Genomic DNA, 26,272 nt, shown 5'->3' on the forward strand with positions numbered 1-26,272 from the left:
ACTCTGGGCCAACATAACTAGAGGGGCCCAGAGCTGCAAAGAGAAATTGGCTGCGGCAAGGAAGGGGGACCGGAACCTGATCCACAGGTGGATCTGGGGACAAAGCCCTGCGTTCTGCCAGCTCAGGCCCCTCCTTCTCAAGAGGGGTGATGCCGGGAGGGAGAGATGGCTGTTGCTCACCTGCCGTTGCCATACTTGATGCGAATGTCGCGACTGCGGTTGAGCTCCTTGCCATCTTTAAACCAGCGGTAGGAGGGCTGGGGGTTACCGGCCAGGGCCTCGCACTTCAGCGATTGCTTCTCCCCCACCTGTCCCGTCTGACTCTTCATCTTCTTCAGCTTGGGCCGGGTGGCTGTAGGGGCAAGAGGTAGGGAGGTGAGCATGGAGGGGCAGGGGCAGTATTAGGCATGAGCAGTGGAGGAAGGACCACTGTCCTGGGGCTGGGCCTGGGGAGGTGCAGCCTGGGGAGCTGCCCCCCCCCATGTCGTTTCCTAGTTCAATTCAACAAGCATTCACGGAAGGTCTATAATGATGTCAGTGTGGCTATTACCTGTGGAGAGTTTCCTTTATGCCTGGAATGGTACTAGGAGCTTTACATACATTAGCTTACGAAAATAACCCCATAAGTTCCCTGCAGTGATTAAACCCATTTATTGATGGAGGAAACTGAGGCTCAGGATGGTAAAGTCACTTCCCCAAGGTGATGAAACTGGGATTCAGACCCAGGTCGCCTTGACTTCAGTGCTCGTGCTCTAACTCCTGTCCCAGACCCCCAGGCCTAGGCTGGACCCAGAGGACACAGGACCAAAATGACAGATATGGCTCCTGTCCTGGCAGTGACATCACAGCATGGTTTGTGGAGGCCTAGGAATGCTGAAGCCCAGAGGAACAAAGCCAACCCAGGCTGGGGGAGGAGCTAACTCAGCTGAGAGCTAAGGGGTGGGGCTAGAAAGAGGAGGGAGGGAGTGGGTGAGGCTGAGTCGGTGCTGCGGCTTGGGAGAATTGGGAAAATCTCACGTGGTCGGGGGGTGTGGGCTGAATTGAATGAATGAAGTGGAATGGCGGTGTGGGGGACAAGGCGTGGGGCTACACGGGTGGGCACAGGCCCAAACACGGATGCCGGGCTGCAAATACCGAGAGCGGAGTCTACTCCCGTTTTTCTTAAACACCATCACCATTCTATTTACACATGTTCCAGCCTTCCATACTTCATCTCCTTGTTCCCCTTTCCCCAACAACCTTACAAAAAGAAAAAGAAAAAAAGAAAACAGAAAGAAAGAAAAAGAAAAGGAAAAGAACTCTGTTCTCAGGAAGGTGAGGGCAAGCCTGTGCCCCCTGCTAAGGTACATAATAATTTCTATTGGACAGCCCTTTACAGAATATGCAATGCCTTCCTTCATTCACACTCTCATTGTCTCCCTGAGCTCTGTAAGGTAAGAGTCATTATGACACAGATGATGAAGATAAGCCTCAGAGAGGTTAAGAAACTTGACCAAGGTCACATAGCCAGGCAGCTGGGCAGCCACAGAACTGGGACGAAAGCCCAGGAACGTGGATTTGCAATGTATCAGGCAAGTGTCTGCTTTTGCAGCCTTGTCTCCCTTTGAGGAATGGAGACCCTTGTTTTTATCCTTCCAACAGCAGAAGGGAGGGTCTGCTGGGTCTGGGGAGTTGTCTGGGGAACTGACCGGCCCTCTCAGGTCTGAGTTAACTCTAGATAAAGGCAGGCGAGAGGGTCTGGTTATAGACAGGGCCCCTCATTGGATCTAACTTGAGCTGCTGCTTGTAAGTAGAAAGTAAATGGGCGTAGGGTGAAGGGACAGAAGGAGAATAAAGAGAAAGGGCTCCCAAGGCCTTAAAAAATGTATGACATATTCAAAAAAATGGTGCTTGTGAAATTATTTTGCTCATTTTAGAAAAATACAGATGAGTGAAAGAAAACAAAATCACCCATTATCCTAGTACTCCAAAATAACACACACACACACACACACACACACACACACACTTTTAGATGAAATGAAATCATTGTCAGTAACATGTTTCTTTCATTTAGTGAAACATGTAAGCTTTTCACCTTGGCATTAAATATTAATAATAGCATTTCTCAAACTGAATTCTGTAGGACATGAATATCTAGAGAGATGATAATAGATGCTACTTGAGAAAAGGGTTCCATGAACCAATCAGTTTATGGACTATATAGCTAAACACAGTTAAAGAACTATCTTCATTGACTTCAATATGATTCTCCAAAGAAAGCTCTCGGAACTTTTATTCTTAGAATCCTTTCTAGCATTTCAAGGAAATAAAGTTATGTGGAATAAGGTCTATTACATAACTTATACTGTATATATTTATAGATATATACCTATTTTAATAGGTAGTATATCTACATGTTTCAAAATTCAAGAAGTGAAAAGGGTATATGGCTTAAAAAATAAGTCTCCCTCTAACTTCTGACCACAGCCACACCGTTGCCTTTCCAGGAGGCAACCAATTTTATCAGTTTCTTTTGTATCCTTTTAGAGCTCTTTTATGCTTATACAAAAAACCCTAATATTCACACATTCTTTTTTTTCTATAGCATCATTTTTCATAGTTATATAATATTCCCATATAGGTATATCACAATTTATGTGACCAATTCCTATCATGGAGCATTCAGCATGTTTTCTCCCCTTCCTCCCTTCCCCATTACAAACAATCCCAGAGGAACATCCTTGCAGCTTCATTCAGTGTATACATTATATGTCCTTTGCACATATCCAGTGTACACTGCTGTACAGACAGTGTGACTCTTCACTCAGACTGCCTGGGTTTAAATCCAGACTTTTGCTACTTGTTAGCTTTCTGTCCTCGGGTCATTGACTTAATCCTTTTGCACCTCAGTTTCCTCATCTGTAAAATACAGGTGATAACAGCTCCTACCTCGTGAGATGATGGGTGTGAGGATTATATGACATAAGGCATGTAGAACCTGGCATTCACAGAGCACTTAATAAGGGTTAGCTATTATTGTTATTATCTGCAATGATTTCCTAAGGCAATCTTCCTAAAAGTGGAATTGCCACGTCAAAATCATTTGCAATCTTTCTCAGCTTTACACGTTGCCAAATTACCTTCTGAAAAGGTTGCATCAATCTCCACTCCCACCAGTGAATGACAGTGCCTGTTTTTTCCACACCCTCACCAACACGAGGTATTATCATATGTAATCTTTGCCAATTAGCTAGGCTAAAGATAACGTCTCTGCTGTTTTAATTTGCATTTATTTGATTCCTGGTGAGGCTGACCACTTTTTATAAGTGTATTGGCCCATTTCTTTTTTGAATTGTCTGTTCTTATCCCTACTCTGTTTTTCTATTGGGTGTTCATCTTATTGATCTGTAAGAGTTATTCATAAATATAAAGACTATTAATCTTTTGCTACCCAATTACCTGCTTCTTATATGTAAAAAAAATTTTTTTTGACATCCAGAAGTTTTATGCGTATCAACCAATCAATCTGTTGAACTTTCTGGAACTTCATTATTCTAAATGGGACTGAAGTCCTGCCTCGGCATCCTTCCCCCTTACCTACATCCCCACCCTCCTTGATCTGCTTGCCCAAGGGTCTCCAGTTACTCCTTATCAATAGTTCTTAACCCTACATGCTAATGAGAACCATATGGGAAAATTTAAAATATATTCCAGACATTCTGAAGCAAAACCGTGAGAGTGGGTCTAGGTGCGCAGGTTTTAAAAATATATAACAAATATATTACATATAGGAAAGTGCATGTATTATAAGTGTACAGCTCAATGACGGGTTACTAACTGAACACATCTTCTTCATAGGTGGCTTTGCTCTAAGGTTGGGTTGACACCTAATGATCTAACCTCTTGGTCAACTGGTGATCTCCAACTAGTCTCCTCCCTCTTCTCGTGAACTGGGGACCTGGAGAACTCTTCTTAGGTTCTAAGGTGCCTCCTTCCCCTCCTTGGAGAGTGTTGACCTTCCTTGCAGTTCTCAGACAAGGGGGCCCTTTAACCACTCCCACAACTGCAGGTCACCTCTCTCCCAACAAGCCAAGGTGGGGGTGGGGGTGATACCGGGTGGAAGAAAGTGGTGGTCACTCTATTACCTGTTTCCTGACATGAGTCCTGGTACAATACTATGCACTGAGACTGCGGCCACTGCTTAATGGTGGTGGCGATGGGTGGGGGGCGGGGGTGCAGTGACATAGAGACCAACCCCAGAAACAGTAGGCATGGCCCCAATTCAGAGGGGGGGCTCCAAAGTCATTCCCCACCATCAATGGAAAATCCAGGACTGCATTTCAGGTCACAAGGAGCCCACCCTATCTAGTGAGAACCCCACGTTACCCAATTGCCACTTCTTGACAGTCCATTCACTTCAGAACAATCTCATCTAGTTCACTTGTTTCTTATTCATTCATTCAACCTAGTACATGCCAGGCACTGAGTATAGAGTCATGAAGAAGACAGATAAGCTTCCTGCTCTCACGGAGCCAAAGCTTTAGTAAGGAGGATAGACAATGGTAAGTAATCACCAGGAACTACGAGGCAGTAATAAGCAGCTGAATAAAAGAGGCTCATGTGGCTAGAAGACTCTGGAAGGCAGGAGTGGTATAAGAGGTAGATCCAGGTGACTGACATGTGGCTCTGTGAGCTAGGACAAGAAGTCTGGGGTTTGTTTTACCCCCCTCCCCCCACACTTTTTTGTAACTTTTTATATGCCTACTAGAAAATTTAAACTTACATATATAAATCACTTTATATTCCTACCAGTCAGCACTGGTCTAAAGGATGACAAAATAGAAATAACCATATATTTGAATCATGCCGTGTTCTTTACAAAGAATCTTCTTTTCTGTCTCTTAACAGTTTCTCACAAGAATCAACTGAGATGCAGGAGTCCTACCTTATCCATGGTTTTGCCTTTCGAGGTTTCAGTTACCTGTCGTCCAAGAATATTCAATGGAAAATTCCAGAAATAAACAATTCATAAGTTTTAAACCGTGTACTCTTCTGAGTAGTGTGATGAAATCTTGTGCTGTCCTGCTCCCTCCTGCCTGGGATGTGACTCAACCCTTTGTCCAGCGTATCCACGCTGTATATGTCCCCTGCTTATTAGTCGCTTAGTAGCCGCCTTGGTGATCAGATCAACTGTCCCAGTCTCACAGGGCTTATGTTCAAGTCACTCTTATTTGACTTAATAAGGGCCCCAAAGCCATTCACGTAACTTTTATTATAGTATATTATAATTGGTCTATTTTGCTATCAGTTATTGTTGTTATCTCTTACTGTGCCTAATTTATAAATTAAGCTTTATCATAGGTATGTATGTAGAGGAAAAAACAGTATATGCAGGGTTCAGTATGATCCGGGGTTTCAGGCATCTATTGGGGGTCTTGGAACATATCCCACATGGGTAAGGGGGGGGCACTGTACTAAAAACCATGTCTCCTGCTCTAGCAACGTCTAGCCCTGGTCCCTGCTCATAGAAATCTTAGTTCACAGTTCCCTGAAAGCCAAAGATGGGCATTTTGAAAGGAAATAGGATCCTGAGAACAGGTTACGTGTTTTTGCTTTAAGCAAGTCCCTTGGGAGAAGAGGCAGCAACTCAGGTGGTAGGAAAGAGAAGAACACCCACCAGGTGGCACCCTGACCAATGCCCAGAGGACCTCTGCACTGTCATTCCTGGGCCCAGAGCTTTCTGTGGTGAGTGTGGAAAACCTCCTCAACATGGCCCTGCATTTGTTTCACAGATGTGATGGGAAGGCATCAGAGGCTTACAAGTCGGGAGATGACTTGATCTTTTTGCATTCTAAGCTCAGGCTTATTTTGAGCCACCATAACTTCTCTCACTGTGGCTTCCAGCCCCTGGGGACTTCTGGAGCAAGGCTATTCATACAGCAGACCTTTGAGGACCTGGAGACAGTGTTTATGGGGCCTCAGGCATGACTGGACCAGCTCTAGCCCCTGCCTGGGTCCCCTCTTGGAGCTGGGTCCAATACTGTCTGGGTCTCTTTTACGGCCCAGGGCCCAGAATGCAATGCTAGTATGGAAACCAGTGTATCGTGTTCCCTGGGTGTTTTGAGGCTAAAGCTGAACCAAGCAGAGGAACAGGCTTCCTGGGATAGATGGGATCTGTCAGGGCAAGAGCTGAGGCAACCCAGTGGACAGACACTCACTGCCTAGTCAACATGGATTTACTGAGTGCCCACTGTGTGCCAGGTTCTGTGTTTTGTCCCACATAGAAATGATCTAGCTATATATGTAGCAGCCACTCCTGCCACACAAGTTTAGCTTGTCCCCCTCTGTTATTGCTTTGTTACATAAGAAATACATTTTTGTTGTTAAAAAAAATTACACAATACAAGGAAAAAGAAAAACACATTTAAATCATTCAATTACCACCAGAGAGAAAACCACTGTCAACATTTTCAAATATCTCCTGCAAGACTTTTCTCTCTAAAATGTTTTATGTCCTACTTTTTTTTTAGTCAATATGTTGTAAAAACATTTCTCCAAATCTAGAAATACAGATCTAAATCATATGGATGGCTACATAATATTCCATTGTTCAGATGAATTTGTCACGTTGTCTCCAATGTTCTGCTAATATTAACACTACTGCAATAAACTTCTCTATAAATTCAGCTTTGTAGCCAAGGGGAGGAGTCATAGTCCTCAGGTCCTTGTCTCTTTCCCACTCAGAGAAAACTCTCAAAGGCCCAGCACCTAGGAGAGTGACAGATGAGAAGCACCAGGTGGAAGCACGAGGAAGATCTGTGCTCACAGGAAGGGGCTGGAAATTTCCACATCCTGCTCCCATGACTGTCACTGCTTCCCTGCTTCCCTGTGGCTGCTCCTTCCTCACAGGTGGAGCGGCAGGTGGCAAGTGATGGCCTAGGTGGACCAGGCCATTTGGTGTTGGTCAGGTCTCCTTTCACCTGCCATAACGTCTCCTCCTCAGACTAAGCCCTCTCTGCTGAGCTCCCATACTCGTTGAGAGGTCACTTTGTCCAACTCTCTTCCTCCTGGAATAGCGCCCATCTAAGCAGCAGGACTAGGGCACTCAGGAGTGGGGGTATGGGGATGTGCGGGTGTGGGGGTACAGGGAAATCTCCTTTGGCAGCTTTATATCACTATGAGAAAGGCCTTTCAAGGATGACCCAGGTCTCCATAACGAGATTTCCCTTGAGGATGGGTCCCCTAAAACCTTAAGACACATGTCAGTTGCCATGAGTTGGGCCATAGGGTATCCGGTGGCTTCATCACCTCATGCCAAGCCAGGGCATCTGGACTGTATCTGTTTGACAGGGAATCCCCGGAAGGCACCTCACTGAAGATAACAACAACAGCAAGAAGAGCCAGGGCTGCTCTTCTCTCACATCCCAGCCCTGAGGCCAGGAGATACCGCTGCTGCCAGCAGCTTGACCTCATTCCTCTTGGCTGTGGGCGGTGGGTGCGGAGCCTGCAGAGATCTGAGAGCAAGACTGACGCCTAGGACATGGCCAGGCAGCCCAGCCAGGGAGGACCTGGCCCAGCCTCCCTCTGGCACCCAGGGGACAGGGGCATCGGACTCTTAAAAGGGTTAATGATCCTCATCTCATGACTAAGGCTGAGCAGTTCCCTTTGCAGGACAACACCTGGCGACAATGTGGCCAGCCTGCCTGTCATCAAAGTCTCCTACTGTCCTGCTGCTGGCGGGCTGTGGGCTGGCCCCCTCCCCACCCCTCTCCCACCCACAAAGTGACTGACCTATTGGAGGTTAATTACAGACTCCAAGTTCAAATGAGAAAAAAAAAAAAACAACAACAACTAAAAACACAGCTGATTTAAGTGGGCATAGAGGACCTACTCTGTGAAACGGGCAGTCAGGTATCCTCCTGTGGCCTGCAGAAGAGACATTTGATACTCACAAGCCAGGCCTCCCAAAGGGAGTGGCCCCTGAACCACGTTTCCTTGGCCAACCAGGCCCAGCCTGGTGCCTGGGCTTGCCTTGCCCTTTTCTCACATCCACCCAACAAATACCCACCTCCTACAGTCCTATGATATACCAGGTACCTACCAGGCATCAGGGATATGATGCCGAACAAGACAACATGGTCCCTGTGCTTGGTTGCGTCAGGCTCTGTCTCCTGTTTAGGGCTCTACTGAGACTGGCAGGGGCCAGAGCCTTGCACAGGGCCACTTTCCCTGCACCAGTGAAAGTCAGGCCAGATGTGATAGGCTTTCAGCGCAGCAGGCCAGGTGTCTGGCTCCTCAGCTACAAGGGAGAGAAGAGGGGCCAGGGCTGGCTGGCAATGGGAGCTACAGGGGTGAAGCTGAGACTATTCCAGAGGGGCAGATAAAGAAGGACAAGGGAGTAAGGAGGAGGGGACAAAACTTGGCAGCTCCAAGACCAACAGAAATGGCTCCTGCTTTAAAGCTTCACCTGCCTATCCAAAAGCACCCATCCACTGACACTCAACCATACAGTGTGAGTGCAGGGCATAAACAGGCCTGGCCTGACCACCAGGGTCAACACTGTGGCCACCCTCGGCCCCCTGTGCCAGGAACCAGGCATCCTGACCAACAGGCTGGCCTCCTCGGGACCCTGCCAAGGCAGAGATGCCCAGCCGCGGGAGCCAGGCAGGTACACGCTGAAGTGCCTCGCTTAGGTGGGCAGAGTAGAGATAGAGAGGTCAGGGTATGACACCTATGCTGGGGGAGATTGCGCAGTTTTACAGAGCAGAAGTGCCAGTTGCTGGAGTAGCACACGGGTACTCAGCATAGATACATAGTTTCCTGCATTCTTACCAGTACTTGTGGCACAGGTCAGAGACACCTAGAGATGGCACAGAGGAAGGAGTGCTAAGCAGAGGAAAGAGTGGCAGCTGAGGACACAGCAGTTCAGGCCTTTGTTCTGGTCTCCTGGTTTTCCAGCTGTCTGCCCTTAGGTAAGTAGTTTAGCCTCTCTGGGCCTCAGCTGACTCATCTATAAACCATGCTCTGCCTATTTCAGAGGAATGGGTAAGAGAAAGCTCTCCATGGGGGGAGGGAAGGCTTCTGACCATTATCTTTTCAGAGGCTGGGATGGAGGCAGGGACAAAGCAGAGATGACAGTCCCGGGATGCCATTACCATTTGTCCAAAATTTGTTTAATCTCCCCTCTGGAGAAGGCTGGGCCCTGGGCCAAAGTCTTGGGCCCTGGCTTAGAGAACGCTCTGTGGAGAGGGCCTGCTGCTGATGGGCTAAGTTGCCCCTTGCTTGAGGAACCTGAAAAGGGGATCCCAGAGTCTTTATCCCCCTTAGGGTGGGCCTGCACTTCCCACCTCCTCAGTGTGGCTAGAGAAAGTTGTTTTTGAAGCTCTGGGTCATGGGAAATGTAGTGGGGGCAGGGAAAGGGGAAGCACCTTACACACCAGACAAGACCTGCTTCTCAAACTGGGAGACAGACAAAGCCGCAGGATGATCTCAGGGCCTCTTTCTGAAGGGTCTGCCAAGCTCATTAGGAAGGAAAAGCAGCACCTTTATATTAAAGCAAACAGATGCAGGATGGAGTACAAAATGAAGTTCATGTGAATTTTTAAGATAAAATAAAAATACAAGAATTCAAAGAAATCTTGGATTTCAGGGGAAAGGTCTTAGCAGGCCTGATACAGGTTAAGGATAAGGGCCCATATGCTCACTAAATGCAAATACCCCATTGGGTGCGGGGTGGGGGTGGGGCCCAGGCTGCCAGAGGCCAGGTTTCCTTCCCTGAAAGTCCATCCACAAGTATGGAGAGCCCTGGCCTAGTCACTCTAGGGTCCAGGAGGGCTGAGATGTGGTCCTTGTGGTCCCAGTTAACGAGAGAGAAGAGATTGGAAAGAACTCACCTCAAAAGGAATGACTGGACATTCAGTCACTGGTTCAAATATAACATGTGGGAAACCAGTTTCCCTATTTCTCTCCCTATCTTGCTCCTGGGTTCCCGCTTTCAGTCACCTGTCGTCTGTGACAACTGTCTCTCTCTTGACTCCCCCAAAGATCAAGACCATTCATCTCTCACCAAGCCTCTTTCCCTCATAGCCCTTCATTGTCTGCCAGGCCCTGGTTCAGGCCGTACTGCACCACCCGGCCCCCAGTACCACTACACTAGCAGTGGACACGGGGAAGAGTCACCTTTCTGTGCCTCCAGCCATCAGAAACCTTTCTTGGCTCCATGATGTCTGTAGAAGAAAGGCCACCCGCCTTCCTTGGCTGGCAGCCAGGGCCCCCTGGGGGAAGCTTACTGGGTCAGTGAACAGCCCCCTTCCCACACACACCTCTCTGCTTTCCCCCTACCACTTCCCTTTAGGAATTGTATATTCCAGGCAGACCCAAATCACTGGCTGCTCCCCAAACATGCCTGTTCTGTATTCTGACTGCCTCCATGCCCCTTCACTCCCATGCCATTCCCCACACAGAAGCACAGTTGAGAGGGTCAGACATGCAGACTGGGGCTCAGACTGGTCTCAGTTTGCACTCTGGCTCAGTCCAGTGTCTTGTATAACTAGACAAGTTCCTTAACCTCTCTGAGCCTTTAGGCCTTGTCTATAAAATAGGGATAATCTCACCCACCTCTTAAGGTTGTGGTGAGAATTCAATGCCTGTTAACAACTTAGCATAGTACCTGGAACAGAGAGCTCAATAACCGACAGCTCTTGTTGATCTAAATCCCTCACAATCCCCTCAGATGCCACCACCTCCCCTAAGCCACCCAGCCAGAAGCAATCTCTGCCTCACACAGACTTCCTGAGAGTCTCTCCTGCCCGGTTCGGGGCTTCCTACCTTGGAACAAGCCAGGTTCATTAGATTCTGGTGACCTCGGGGATGGGAGCATCCCTATATTCCTGGGTTCTGGCACTGACGAGTACTCACTCATCCCTGGCTGAATGAACGAATGATGTAAGGCCAGACTGTGACTGATGGGTGTCTCAGAGTGGCCCAGATCAAGACTGCTGCAAGCACTCAGGGGAGTGTGGAGCCCCTGGATTTCTAACCACAGAGCCTTTTCCCACCTAACACTCCTCCCAGCTCAGCCCTCCCCTCCCTGCTCAGGCCAAGCAGTCGTCTGCCCAGGATAGCAGAGCAGATGATGAAGTGGGGGGCCTCACTGAAGGACTACCCTTGCTTGGCACATCAGGCTGCCCAACCACTGAGGGGACCTTGGCCACAGGCAGGAAGCTTGGCTAGGGCAGCCTCTTCCCTTGGCTAGGAGCCAGCGAGGTCTCCATGGACAGGGGTGAAATAGCTTGAGAGTGCCCTCCTTCATTGGCTTGCTCAAGTACGCATTGGGCACTCAGCACATGTAAGGTGCTGAGGGGCAGGTTGACACGGTCTCAGCCCTGGTGGAGGTTCTAGCTGAGTGGAGTATTGCCCAAACAGTGGGATATAGTGTGATGGGAGGTGCTGAAGGGAGCACAGAGGATACCCCTCACCCTCCCTTGTCACCTTGGAGGCAGGGAGGGCTCTAGACGGAGCAAAGCTTAAGCTGGGCCTGAAGGATGACAGGAGTTGGTTAAGAGAAGGGAGACAGTGCTCTAGGCAAAGAGAACAACAGGTTCAGAGGACCGTGGCAGGAGACCACAGTGCACTCAAGAAACTGAGAGACATTCTATCTGACTGGGTCACCATGTGGGAGGTACGAGACTGGAGGCTGCAGTGGGAGGTGAGGGGGTAGTGCCTCCAGAAGCTGTTGCTCTCATTCTTTCCCGATAGCTGCCAAACCCTTTGTCTTGTTGGTGTGGATTTCTCTCTCTGGGCCTCAGTTTCCCCATCTGTGTAGTGAAGGAATTGGACCATGAGCTCAGATCCAGCCATGCCTGACTGCACAGAAGTCACAGGTAAGTCTGTTTTACATAAGTCTAAACTCACAAGCCTGACATTCAGAAAATCTACTGTTTGGCCTGGTTGGTCCCTCCTACACATCACGGGTGGCGTGTCTTTAGGATTGCACTGTATTTCCCAAATGCCCTGTTCCCCACTTCTGCTCAAGTGGTTTCTTCAGTCTGAATGCCCAGCCCCTTTAGATCTCCTTCCATTCTCCAGGTCCACCTCAGCCTACCTCCTCCAGAAAGCCTCCCAGATTACTCTGATGGGAATGAGTCTCTCCTTCTATCCGTTCTGGGTCAGTCCTTGCCAGTCAGCCTGGCAACTGCAATTAGGTCTGTCCATATCTCTGTTGTCCCACAGGTAGTGAGCCCATTCCCCAACGATGACCTGTAGCCCTTAAGCATCGTGCCTGGCACCAAGGCACTGGGTAAACACCTATGGGACCGACAGGCCCCCTACAGGGTTCTGTTCTGGGAAGCTGGGCCACCCAGCTCAACCAATGCTTCTCATACTTCAGCACATATCACAATCAACTAGAGAGCTTTCTAAAACATGCATACTGGCCCCATCCCCACAGTTTCTGATTCAGTAGATCAGGGTTGAAGCCCAAGAATTTACATTTCTGGCAAGTTCCCAATTTATGCTTTAAATCAGGTTCTCACTGATTTAAACATTCATCTTTTACACAAGGGCTCCAAAGGACCAGAAAGCTACCCAGACCGGTGCTAGATGTAGCTGGACTCTCTGGAGCCCCAGCGTGGTTTCTGGTTAGGCCACTTGGCCAAAATAACTCAGTCTTCCCAGGAGGTTGGCGCAGCTTCAGGGCCTTCGGGCTGCCCTCCTGTGTCTCTGTTTGCATCTTACTGCCAGTCACAATGCACGCTCCTCGTGAGGGCAGGGACTCAATTGCTCAGCTTTGTAACCCCTAAACCCCACCTGAGAGCCCAGAAAGGAAATAACTGAGCAGTTGATGTGAAGGGAGGACCTGCTCCAACAAGTGGACAAGCAGAGCATCCTTTGCTGGTTTTTCTTGAGGGGCACAGACTGTGGAAGAGCCCAGAGCCGGGGAACTGTGCATGGTGAGGCAGGGCAGGGGGCAGACCTGAGCTTAAAATCCTGCCGCTAATTCATGGCCAAATCACAGGCAAGTCATGGATTCTCTCCGCTTCAGTTTTCTTATCTATAAGGTGGAGATGATAAAATAATACCTGTACTTTATGGAATCAGTACTGACATGTAGTAAGTGTTCAGTAAATGATAATTCCTGCCCTCCCTGCCCCTCTAACCCATGCAACTGGGCATGGTCATGTGCCTACTTTTTGGAAGGCCCTTTCTTGTCCTGGTGAATTCCTACTCTCACCATCCAGGCTCAGTTCAAATGTTACCTCCTCTGTGAAGCTCTCCCTACACCCTCCTAGAGAAAACCCATCCTGCCCTCACCACACATTGCACATATCTCTGGCCTTACACTTAGTTCCAGTCACAGATATCTGTGTGAAGATCTGTCTTAGATACTGAGGGCATGGGGCCGGCCCGGTGGCTCAGGTGGTTAAAGCTCTGTGCTCCTAACTCCGAAGGCTGCCAGTTCGATTCCCACATGGGCCAGTGGGCTTTCGACCACAAGGTTGCCAATTCAATTCCTTGAGTCCCTCAAGGGATGGTGGGCTGCGCCCCCTGCAACTAGCAATGGCAACTAGCAACGGCAACTGGCAACTAGCAACGGCAACTAGCAACGGCAACTGGCAACGGCAACTGGCAACGGCAACGGCAACGGCAATGGCAACTGGACCTGGAGCTGAGCTGCGCCCTCCACAACTAAGACTGAAAGGACAACAACTTGAAGCTGAACGGCACCCTCCACAACTAAGATTGAAAGTGCAACAACTTGACTTGGAAGAAAAAGTCCTGGAAGTACACACTGTTCCCCAATAAAGTCCTGTTCCCCTTCCCCAATAAAATCTTAAAAAAAAAAAAAAAAAAAAAAGAGATAAAAGATCCTGAGGGCAGCAGCTGTGACTTATTCACATAGTAGGAGCCCAATGAACGCTTGCAGAACTGCGTACACAAAAATGAGCGAAAAGCACGTGCAGTTTGTATAGTGACCATGTGGCCAGGACCTGGAAGTTTTGCTAAACGGATGGTTAGACAAGAGCTGGGCTGGAAGATGACAGGGATGATTCACTGTCATTTGTCTGTGCTAAGCTATGTATGGTGGCCGTGGGCTCAGAAATGGTAGGAGAACACAACGGGATCATAGTTCTGATGAGCCCCATGTCTCAAGTTTTGGGAATGCTTTGCCAGTGTTTTAAAAAACCCAAACCCTCTCTTCCCGATGCAAGGTCAGGGCTGTCCTGATTTGACCTTGAATCTTCTGGCACCAAGGGCAGAGATCAGTAACAAGGATCACTTTGGGATTCCGGCCAATATCTGAGTCCAAGAGCCTCTGCTTCCCACGAAACTGCTTCTTCCTCCAGCAGCTCCCGCTACTTGCAGCCTGAAGTGCTCAGTCCAATTCTACTTCTATTTCAGACCTACTGGCTACCTGATTCCCCCACCTCAGGTGACTCACTGCCCTACCCCAGCTCCACTGGTGTGCCAATCTGGAAGACTAGAGCTCTCTATCCCCTTGTTCTGCCCTCCCCCCCGCCCCCATTCCTCCACCAGTGCCTGGGACCTGGGCTGAGGATGATGAGTCCTGGTCTGTAAAGTGCTTTGAGCTTTCAGGATGAAAGACTGCTAGGAAGTACAAAGTTACTCTCTGCTGATTGTTGTTCCTAATGAACCCTGAGGTGCCAGAGAGCCGGAGCAGAGTGTGAGGCACAGGCTGAGCCCTGGAGTGGCAGGATGATTGCTCCAGGTGTCTGGCTCAGCAGGGTCAGCCAGGGGCCAAGGACAGAGGGGGAGGCTGCCAAAAGCAACTGCCAGATGTGGTTCAGCCACATGCACATGGGCATATCACCACCTCTGACCTGGTCCTGGACAGCCTAAAGACTGGGAATTTGTCCTAGAAGTTTGGGTACCATTTTTTTTTTTTTTTTTACCAGAGGCAGGAGACGGGAAAGATGGTAGAGAAAGACCTTGCAAGGATTCTTTGCGCCGATTGAAATGAGGTATGCTCAGTACTCTCAGCTAGTGAAGGTAATCTACCTTCATACTGCAGTACACCTGGGTGAAGACCAAAGCCTGCTCCCTGCCCTCCTGAGGCAGACACAGCTTCCCAATTCACAAGGGACCTCCAACACAGGGACCCATCAAACCCTGACTAGTCTTTCAGGGGGCACACACAAAAAAGGCCAGTAACTTGGAATCCAATTCCAAAGTTATTCTTCAAAACAACACAGCACCTTCAGGGGTTGTCACTTTCTTTGGGACCAGCCCTCCCCCCGGCCCGACTCTCCCATCCCTCAATCTCACAGCTCTCCTCCTCTTGGAATTCTCAGAGACACAGGGTCTAAGGACTGAGGCTCTGCTCTTGCCATAAGAAGGTGAGTGTTGAGAGCAAAGCAAATTTCCAGAGGCCCAGAGAGGGAGGGCAGTGCCAAGCAAGGTCATATAGGGGCAGAGCAGCAGTGGACCCCAGGTACATGAGTGGACTTATGACCCACCCCTACCAAGGCTCCTGCCTTGGCTGGCAAGCCTATGCCAGCCACTTCCCCCCAAATCCCCTGGGATAAGGGCAAGTGGGGGATGGGGGAACCCAGCCCCAGGTAGGGATACTAAGCGAACTCTATGAGTCATGGAACAGAGCTCACACCTGCAGTTTGGCCCCACCCAGCCCTCCTGCACAGAGGCAATGGAAAAGCCATTTCCCCATACTGGCCTAGGTGTGTATGTGGTGGTGGTGGCGGGGGCTACTGAATGTGTGGTCAGGGGTAGGGGAGCCAATTAATTAATGTCCCCTTCTCTCTCCTTCCTTTCTCCCTCCCACTTTCCAGATTCCCTCCTCCATCTAAGCTGAAGATTTTAGTGGATAACTTGTTCACACTCTCCATATCTGCACCTCCCAATCTTTCTACCAAATGTAGCCCCACCCTGGCTGAGACCCTTCTCCAGCTGCTTAGTGCCCATGTTCTCCCTGGCTGGGGTGCTCTGAGCATGCAGCAAGAGGACCCTGAAGCCTCAGGTGGCTGGAGAGGAGTTGTGACGGAGGTCTTCAGTTCTGCAGGCCACTGTTGGTTTAAACACCCACCCTACTAAGTTTGAAATCCAATCCTCCTAGTCACATATCAGGGATTTAAGGCTGTTGCTTCTCATTGACATGGTACTTTCTCCTGATATCTTGTTTCAGAGCATGATGCTTCCCTATGCCCTCCCCAGTCCAGAATGTCCCACGTCTCCAAAATCCCCCTAGCCCAGGCCCTGGGTCTATCTGGTATCTGCTCACCAGCCAACTCCCTGAAAGAAGTCATTCTGAAGAGCTGGCTATCCACTGGGAAGCAGGGAACAAGAGGATGCAGAGAAGAAAAGACAGCAGGAAAGATAATTAGACACGAAGGACTTTCTCACCCGGGTAGGAGGCGCTGGAAGAGATCACTGAGAAGCCTGTGGAATCTCCTACTTGTAGCCCTCTCCCACCTTTGCCCCAGTGCACACTCTGCCCTTGGTAGCAGGCTGTCATTTCCCTGGCACTATTGATTCCCACCCGATGAAGCCTGATGAAACTCACTAGTGGCTTGCTATCAGTTCAGCTTCTTAACCTTGACATTGGGAGGGTGCCCTTACCTAGCCAGCCTTCCAACAGATGCTCACAATAGGATGTGTATGTGCAGATGGGGGAAGAAAAGCGGGGTCTCAGATTGGGAGCTCCTTCCACACCAAATGAGCCCAGTGTAAGCTGACTCACACACTACTCAGTGTCCCTTTCCTTAGGGAGGGCTCCTAGACATACTTGCCCAACAGAAATGGACAAAGAGGCTTTCTTTATAAGGAAGAGAACACAGCCCTGGCCTTTAAATTCCTTTATCTCCTCTCTACTGGGCTGAAGGTATGGTTGACCCCTAAGCTCTTCCCAATGAAGAGACATCAGAGACTACCTTGCTACCCTTACTCATGATTCAGAAAAGCAAAGACATTTAGCCAAATTCTCAACCACAGCTGAAGCCTTCCAACTCCCAGTCCGGTGCTCTTTCGAAGACAGTTTAGGCAGGAACTCCAGCGGAGGGGATAGAGATCCAGCAAAATGGATCACTGTCTGGAGAATGACGATTTGAAGCCCCGAAGATTTATCTCTGGAACTTACTTTGTGACTTTAACCTCAGTCAGCCTCAGTAGTTCCCTCTGTAAAATGGGGCTAGGACCACCTGCCCCCAGGTTTGTTACATGGAGATGAAGCATTTGAACATGCATAGCCTGCTGACTAATACAAAAGAGGCATTAACAAAACGCTAAAGAAAAATAAAGAAGTGAGAACTCAACTGCACCCCAACAATACAAACCTGGTTCTGCAGAGGCGGACCTGTACACCCCGCCCATCCTTGAGAAACCCAAGACCAGTACACCGAGTGGGGGACCCTCCTCCTTCACCCTATAGCTGCCCAAATAGGGCATCAAAGTGGGTCTCAGCACAGGCTCTGATCACCCAGAACCTTCTCACCTTTCTCCTTGGGGAGAGAACTCAAGGATCCAAGGGAGTCACTCCTGAAGACCAAAGGGGGACAACTGCCTGACGTCTGGTACAGTTCTGAGGGAAATATCTGTCACAGAAGCAGCGGCTCCCTACTCTCTGGGGCTCCTCAGCGGGACAGGGCATCCCCTCCGGGTCTCCGGAGGTGGCAGACGCTGCTGCCCCTGCTCCAATAGCTGAGCAGAAATCATGGAGGTGTGGCACATGGGTGGGAGCAAGCTCGGAGCACAGTCCAGGAAGGGAAGGCAGTGACAGCTCCCTGAGCGCTCCGCCACCGGGCCAGGCCCCGTGTCTACTTATCCGCTGTCTTTCGGACTGTGCCCAGGGCTCCATTCTGCCACTTGCTCCGGGCTCCTCACCTGAGAGCCCCGTACCGGCGGGTAGAGCCTCTTTCCCGCCATCTCTACCGGGATGGGCGGCCCGGGACAGGCGCGCACAGCCACTGATGGGCTTCGGTGCGCAGTCCCTTAACCCAGCCACAGCGACTGGCTCGCACACAGGCACGCACGCCCCTCGGTGCCTGTCACCTCCGTGGCTGCTCGCACAGCTCCAGACTCGCCGCGCAGCGCGGGGAGGACGCGGGAGCAGGCGGCAGGTTTCTTCTAGCGAAACGGTGTTTCTGGGCGTGCGGAGGTGCCCTACCTTTCTCCCCGGGGTCGGGCTCCCACTCCCGTTTCCTCCCCTCTCGGTGCTTCTTGCCGCGGCCGCGGCCCTTCCTTCTGGACTCCGACATTCTGCCCTGGGTCCCTGGCAGTGGGACGGATGCTAGGCGGGCAGTCTGGGATGGCCTCCGCTCTCCGCTGCCGTGCGCTGCGCCCCCGCTGCTTGCAGCCCCAGTGCCCGAGCGCGGCGCCTGTCTTATAGGCGGTCACACCCTCCGGGGGAGGGGAGCAGCGAGCCTTAACTCTTCCCCTCCCGCACCCGCCGCCCTCATTCCCCCTCCCCACCCGCGCAGGGGGTGGCGGGGGGAGGCGGGCAAGCTGCGGGCGGCAGGCTCTCAGCCCTGCCCCCGCTCTCCCCAGGCCCACGGAGCAAGCGAGGCAGGAGCAGCGCCCTAGCAGAGTGCCACAGACCTCCTCATAGGAGAAGGCGCTGGAGTTGGGCTGGGGGCCTGAGCCCCGATTCGGGAGCGGGAGTAGAGATCCCGCAGCGAGGGCCAGGCTAAGGACAGCATGGGGGTGGGGAGACAGCGAGAGGAGGGCCCAGGAAGGGACCAAAACGAACGAAGCCCACTGGCCAGCCCAGTGGGGTAGAACGCACTCTTGCTCCTTGCTGTCTGTGTCCACCGCCTCATGCCCACCCCTTCCCCCCAACTTTACAGGCAGTTTGCTTGTGCCTCCTCATCTTTGACAATCTGATCTCAACCCAATGGGATACCACCATCTGGGGAAATACCTTTTATGCAGCCACCATTGGTGCTTGGCTGCAGGGGTCAGTGGCCCAGGACCCCCTCCCAGCCAGGGTGGGCTGCAGCCTGAGGGAAACCTGGGTACCCCAGGTAGCTTGTAGCCCCCATTCCACACACTCTGACAGCCCAGGCTGCCAGCACCAGCTGACTCCTCTCTTCAAGGCCTGTGGAGGTCAATTCAGATACCTACACGGACCCTGCAAATCACACCTCCCACAAGCCACTGGACAAGGGCTGCCAAAAAGGACAGGGGCTTGCCTCCTGCTTGGGTGTGGTGCTGAAAGGGTTACATAGCAAAGGCTCTCCCTCTTCTGGCTCCCAGAAAGCCTGAGCCTGCGGTTTGCCTGCCTCTCTCTGCCTGAGGTGTCCCCTTACAGCCATCCCAACTGGAATCCAAGTCAAAGATCATCTCAGCCAGTCCTCTGCCTCTTCGGGAGAGGGTCCCAAGGCTTCTCTGGACAGTGTCCTCCTCAGGAGAGACTGGAGCAGGCTAGGACTCTGGGTCAAGGCCAGGCACTCTGGGGCTCCAGGACTACCTGGAGGCCTGACCAGACCTGAGGCCAAACAGGGGGTGGACACAGAGAGAAGATGGAGACAATGTCCATGCAGAGGGCTTATCTCTGGTGCTTTTGGGGCCTCGGCCTGTCCCATCAGGGGTCAGCTCTGGGGAGATCAAGTGTGAGAACTATGCCTCCTTCCACCTCCCAACTGAGGTATAGTGAACACTCACTTTGATTCATGTGGTATCTCTCTCTGTGAGGTGGGCAGCAAGGGGCCCTGGGTAGAGCCAGAGCCAGAGCCCACTCCTGCTGCAACCCCCTGCTCATTTGGCTTCCAAAATGGCACTCATACCCACCCCTCCCCAACCACCCAGCCCCTGCCTCCGTTCACTTCCTCCTTCTGTCCCATAGACTCTGGTCTCCCCGCTCGAAGTCTTGCCCTCTCAGTTTGACCTCCTCAAGGCCATCAAAGTAAGCTTTCTAAAACTTAAACCAGATCACTTCACTCACTATTACCCACGGGTTGACCCTAAGCTCCTTATCGGAATCCAAAGCCCTGTTCCACTGGGCCCCAGCTTATAGCCACCTCGTCCCCAATCCTGTGCCTCAGTCACATTTACGTACAAGCCACCAACACTATACTCTCTCCTCTCCCTATCTTTGCACATACTAATCTCTCTGCCCTTCTCCCTTTCTCAGCCCATCCAACCTCTCTGTTCATTCATTTAGCAAATGTGTTGTAAGGCTTACTGTGTTTTAAGCACAGTGCTATGGGCTAGGGGTTGCCATAAGCAAGATGGGCATGGGCCTACTTACATGAATGTTACAGTCTTGGTAGAGACGGACAAATAACTAATTACATGAACAATGAATTAATTAAAATTTGTGTTAAATATTTATAAGGAAACATAATCGTTCAACAAATATTTCTATACGTTGACATGCGGGTTAATAGACAGAATGTAGTGAGGGAAGCCTTTCCTTAGAAAACACTTAAACTGGGATTTGAGGAGTAAGAGTTGGCTGGACCTAGGGGAGCTGGGGAAGAGCGTTTCTGACAGAAGTAACAGCACATCCAGTGGCTGTGGGGCAGGGAGAAGCTTTTGTGCCTTTGCAAAACCAAAAGGTGGTCAGTGTGCTGAGGGGCATGTGTGAGTTTGTGTGTATGAGTGTATGTGTGTCTATATGTAAGGTATACATGTGTATACATGGGATGTGTGGGATGGCACACATGTGTGAAAGGAACAGAGAGAGGAGGCAAGCAGTGGTCAGATCAAGTGGAACATTGTAGGCCCAGTATAGACATTGGGATTTATCCTAAGAGCAATGGTTTGCTACTAAAAGCTTGTAAGCAGTGTCTCTGAGGCGTGGGAAAGGGCAATGATTACATCCTCTGCTTCCTTAGTACATTTTATGTATCTATAAGAACACATCACTCTGTATTGTTTTCAGTTTTCACCTGTCTCCCCACTAGAGTCAGGCCCCTCTAGGACTAGGAGCCCAGCACTTGGTATGTGGTGGTAGGTGGTCAGTACCTCCCCGTGGGACAGATGAGTGAGTGATCCCTCCTGCTGGAGAAGAATGGCCCAGGGCAGCAGCGAGCAAAATGTCTCCAAGTAGGAGCATGCAGCCAGCTGAATATAACCTCTTGGGTAGAGCTCTCCCAGAGTCCAAGATTGCTCAGGGCTTGTATCAATGCGTGGTATGAGTCAGAAATGTTATGGACACTCAACAGGGGGCATGAGAATGCTCCATGGGGTACCCAGATGCAGTGCTGAGGCAGGTGGGGTTTGAAGAAGGTCTTTAAGTATGGGGAGGATTTTGATGGGTGGCGGACGAGTGGTTCTGATGGCGAGCTAGGGCATTGCCTGGATGCTCACTAATCCAGGAGCCAATGAGCGGACCAGGTTGTGTTAGAAAACTCGGGGAACTACTAATATTTAATATAGCTAACACTTACCAGGCACGCAGTGTGTGCCCGAGGTCACAGGGCTAAGCACCTGTTATCTTTTGTTATCCCCACAGCACCTCTGCACGTAGGGTTCAATCATTATCGCAGTGTTACAGAAGAGGGGACGAAATAGGAATGAAGTGATTACTCATCCAAAGTCACGTAGCTCGGAAGCTGCAAGACAAGGGCTCACACCGCAGTCACCTTTCACCGGGGCCATGCTCCTTACCGTCACGCTACACTGCTGTGCGCGGGCCAGAGATACACTCGGACTGCCAGGCTGAGGCTTTGGGACTTTATTTAGTCAATAAGGAGAATTCACTGATGAGTTTTTGAGGGAGTGACATGTGTGTTAGAAAAATTAATCTGACTGCAGTGTGCAGAATGGATGGAAAGGGGAAGAGTGTGGAGGCAAGGGAACCACTTAAGCAGGTGAACCCTTAAATATTTCCTTAGTGCCTACTATGTGCCAGGACCTGAACAGTGTGAGGGTCAGGCTGAACCAGGGAGTAAAGGCTGTGAAAATAGTAGCAGAACCAGTAGCTAACATTATCTTCTTAATATATAATTCTTCACAACACTACAAAGTAAGTCTACTATTGTCCTCATTTTGCGGATGAGGAAACTGAAAGACAGAGAGGTGAAGTTATTTTGATCTGTCCAAGTCAAACAACTAGTAAGTGGTAGAGCAAGGTTAGGAATTTACGCAGTTGGGGACCCAGAGCCCAGACTCTTAAGCACAGTTCCATGATGTTGCCCAGAAAGATGTGGAAAAGGGAGAGAGAGCAGAGAAAGGGCTGTTTCCAGGCCAACCACTGGCCTCAGGACCTGCTCAGTGCCTACAGCCCAGTGCTAGGGCACAGGCAGGTGGAGAGAGCCATGTGGCATTGTAAGGCATGCTGGCAGGGCTGCCACCGCCCCGACCTTCCAATGCCTGCCGCAAAGGCTGCTGGGGGGAAGGACAGCAGGTACTTGGAGCACCCCAAGCTTGTACCAGGGCTCCTGCCAGGAGCCTGAAAATGACCCTGAAAGCCAGGCCTGTTGCCGTGGGAACTCCTTCCTCTCACCACAGGTTGTGCAATGCCCTGTACAATCTCATGTGGGAGCAGCGCCGAATCTGGGGACAGGCCCAGAGACCACATCACCCAAAGGAGAAGCCTCTCCCCGACTCTGGTATCACAATGGGACACTAATAGTAACATAACAAGTTAATTGAATTCCTTTATGAAGCAAAAACACAATGTTTAACTGGCTAACAAACTTTTCTTCTTTTTAACATTTTCCCCTCCACTTTGAGGCTGTGCCATAGGCAAACTTTGAAGTTTGGGAAAGTTTAGACTTGTTTGAGTCATGTGCAAAAATGCCTTTGAGTGAAAAAGGGAAAAAAAACAACACAAAACTATACTACCCTTTCCCCCACCTGAGACTTAGGGGCTCCAAGAGGATCGCCTATAAAATTCTCCTGAAAAGGGGTTTTGTTGACCAAGCCTCCTCCCCTTGAACTCACTGCCTGGTGGGAATCCTTGAGGACAGTGTCAGTGACCTCAGGCCAGGAAGAGCCTGCAGCAGTTCCTTAGGACCACCCCACACCAGGAAAGGGCACCCCTGCACCAGCCTGAGCCATGGTATGTTCACCCGGGAGAAGATGAGGCTATCCTTACCCTCAGCCAGGCCTAGTTAGGTGCCTCCAAGTCATGAGGCTCCTCTCTCTCACTCTTCAACCAGGGAGGCTGCCAGAGGAAGAAACAGATCAAGATGTCACTCCCTATAGGACCAGAGAAATTCTCATTCACCCTGGAGGATTATGCACGGCTTGGGAAGCCCCATTACCCCTGTGACTCTAGGATGCAGTGGGATCCTGGCTGGAGGAGTCATGCCCCGAGGAGAGGAGCACACGAGGACCAGTCCCAGCTCACCAGGCCCAGAGAGCACCTCTCCCCAAAGCTGCATCCCAGCTGCAGCTTGAGCACCACTGTAAACCACGATAGAGTTCTTTTCTCTCACCCATGTTCACTCATGCCTCCACCTCCCTCAGACAGCCTGTAGAGAACAGGGAAGCCAAAAAGAAGGGGGCTGCATGGTGTGGACCAAAGGAACTCTGTTAGGTGCTGGGACACCTAGGCTTGGGCCCAGTTTTGCCCTAGAGATTAGGTTATCTAAGCAGATACACGGGAGGAACTCAGGCTACAAGATGGGCCCCCGGATCCCTCTGCTCTCCGGTCCAGGAAGGCCACAAAAATCAGGGTGGTTGAAGGAGTAAGGGACTCGAGACCACTGTGGAAAAGCACTCAATTGCCAGGTGAGAATACCACTGGAGCCACACATAGACCTGTAAACCCTGGCTGTTCCCCTCAGAATTGTGCCTCCCTGCACAACACATACACTCACTCACACCTCGGTTCATGAACTTCCCTGAGCCCTGGCACTGCAGAGACTGAAGTCAGTCAGCCCCACCGGGCTCCAAACCAGTCCTCCATTCATTTCTGATCTTCCAGAAATGAGGACAGTGCTAAGGTGCTGGGCCACGCCTTCCTGCCATGCCCTTTTCACCCCATTCCCTTTCCCTTTGCTCCCATGGGACACAGGTCAGTGGGCCCAGAGCCTGAGCTGGGCCCTGGTCATGGGTGCTGCCATGGTGGACATCTGTCTCCACTCCCACCATTAGGAGGCTCCTTCTGCCTCAACCCACCCAGTCCCAAACCCAGAAGAGAATTCCTGCTCCCTGCTCAGGAGTTTAGTCTCTTTCCTTCATGTCAGACCCCCTAGGGAGTGAGAAGGACGTGGAAGAGAAGGGGCAGCCCACCCCAGGAGGAGCCCCAGGACAAGCTGGGAAGAACCAGGAGAGAAAGCAATGGCCAAAGAGAGGGTGGGGAGCCTCCCCTGGCTCCAGGGGCTGGGAGAAGAAAGCAGAGGCAGCAATGGGAGAGCAAATGAGGGGAGAGGTGAGGCAACAGGCAGGCCTGGGCAGAGCTGGAAGCAGGATGGGGAGAGAAAGCGAGAAACTGGAGCAGCCTCAGTGGTGAAGGAGGGGTGGCAAGAGCATGAGTGAGATGACAAAGAACAGAGGCAGGATGGCCAGGGGCTAATTCCAGTGTCCCCAGGGACCTGCCAGGTGCCCTTGGGCAAGTCCCTTTCAATCTCTGACCTGCCTCCCCATCTGAAAAATGAAAGGTTGGACTAGATGATCTTGATAGGTCCATCATCAGAGGAACCTTAGGGCTCCAAGCTTGCCAGTGAGAGGGGAGAGGGCAGGGGGTAGACCATTGAGTGGCGCCTAGGCCCACAGGAGGGGAAGATGTATTATTGGTTCATGGGCCTCTCTTGCAGCCCCATGTTCTCCTTCAGCTTTTGCTTCTGTGGCCTCTTGGCCTAACAGAGGTCCTGAGTTGTTGTCTGTGAACCCCCTGTTAGGCTGGGGACGGGGAGGCAATCAGAGGCTGGCAGAAAGCCTGAGGCATGTGTAGCAGGTGAGTAAGCAGTCCTAGGTGCCTGTGCCAGCCTTTTCCAGGGCCCTGCCTTGGGGTAAATTGCCCCATCTGCATGGAGATACCTAGGGGACTCCAGCATTTTATCTTATGTGACCCAGAGCCACCGTTCTCCCCTGGGGTGAGAGGTGGAAGCCTGTCTACCTTTTCCAGGGTAGGGGGTGATTCAGTTCTTCTGCCTGCCTCCCTCTTCAAGCTAACTGCATAATTACACAGCAATAATACTAACTGGCACTTACACATCAAGTCCTATGTAAGTACATAATTTATTTATGTAATGACATAATGACTTGCTTGTTGGCCTGGGGGTTGTGGGGACCATGCACAAGGAATTAGCTACTGTCTACACCACCCCGGGGACATGGTGACTGCGAGGATCAGCAACCCAGGCGAGCCATGTTTCCTAGGAGCAGTTGTCCTCTGCCCTGCGGTCCCGTCCTAGTGTGGCAGGTGTAAAAAGGGGCCAGCCTACCACATGGAATTTGCTTATATCTCTCCATCTACTCTAGGACGTCAAGCTGGAGGGTCAGGGGTCCATTCCCATCCCCTTGAAGACTGACAGGGCTTCTCTAGAAGGTTGCAGTCCCTTTGCAAAGCAGAAGGAGACCATTCAAAAAGCAGGCTGGTAAATTTGGAAAGACTCCTGGTTCCCACCCAAGGAAACAAGAGGCCTTGCCCAATATAGGCATTTATGAGCCTGGAGGCAAAAAATTCTCTTCTCTCTTTCAGCCCTGCCCAGCCTAGCCCTACCCAGCCCAGCCCTGCCACCCCAGCCTTGGCTGCTCCTGGGACCACAGCCCAGCTTCCCTGGCCTGGTCTGGGTGCTGTTTCTCATGCCAGTCTTAGCCCGCTTGGGATCTAATGGACAATTTCACAGATGCTAATTCACAGTGGCTGTGGCAGGCTTCAGAGACCCCAAAGACCCAATGCTGGCTCTGTCCTCTTTCTCCTCACCACCCCAAATCACCCCTTTCCTTCCTAGAGCCTCTGTTCACAGCTAACGAAAGTTCTAGCACTAACCATGAAGCAAGAACCACCGTGGAGCACCCTGGGGCTATGAATACCAGGATTCTCCCAGAAGGAGGATACACAAATTCCAAGTAGATAAGGTATCAAGATAGGGGCAGGAACCCTTTCTCCTTTAGCTCGTTTTTCTCCTGGTGGCTCCTGGGGCATATTTTCCCTCTGGGCCTCAATGTCCATTTGCCGGTGGACCAAAGGAAACCGAAATGCTCTCCAAGGGCCACTCTAGCAATAAAACTTCAAAGAAGAGCTCTGTCTCCAAATATGTTCCCAACTCCGGGAACTTTGTCCTTTGCTATGAACTGCTGCCCCTGCAGCTAGCCCTCTAGCAGCCTCCCTTCCACCTTTGGTAGGTCCACCACTGGTTTCTGGAAGCTTCTACTCCTGTAAGCCAGCCTGTGGATGTATATGGGGATGCCCATGAGAACC

At 50.9% G+C, this 26,272-nt stretch overlaps 1 protein-coding gene across 7 annotated transcripts in view; it reads right to left on the reverse strand.

The window, feature by feature from the left end:
• Nucleotides 1-26,272, reverse strand: part of NRG2 (neuregulin 2) — a 176,127-nt gene that overhangs the window by 38,108 nt on the left and 111,747 nt on the right. For all 7 annotated transcript variants that reach the window (XM_074313629.1, XM_074313624.1, XM_074313627.1 and 4 more), the window contains exon 2: nt 181-352. In XM_074313629.1, the coding sequence (XP_074169730.1) occupies nt 181-352 (172 nt within the window). The remainder of the gene's footprint in view (nt 1-180; nt 353-26,272) is intronic.

This window comes from Rhinolophus sinicus, linkage group LG10 (genome assembly GCF_036562045.2).
Source record: "Rhinolophus sinicus isolate RSC01 linkage group LG10, ASM3656204v1, whole genome shotgun sequence".
NCBI classification, from domain to species: Eukaryota; Metazoa; Chordata; class Mammalia; order Chiroptera; family Rhinolophidae; genus Rhinolophus; species Rhinolophus sinicus.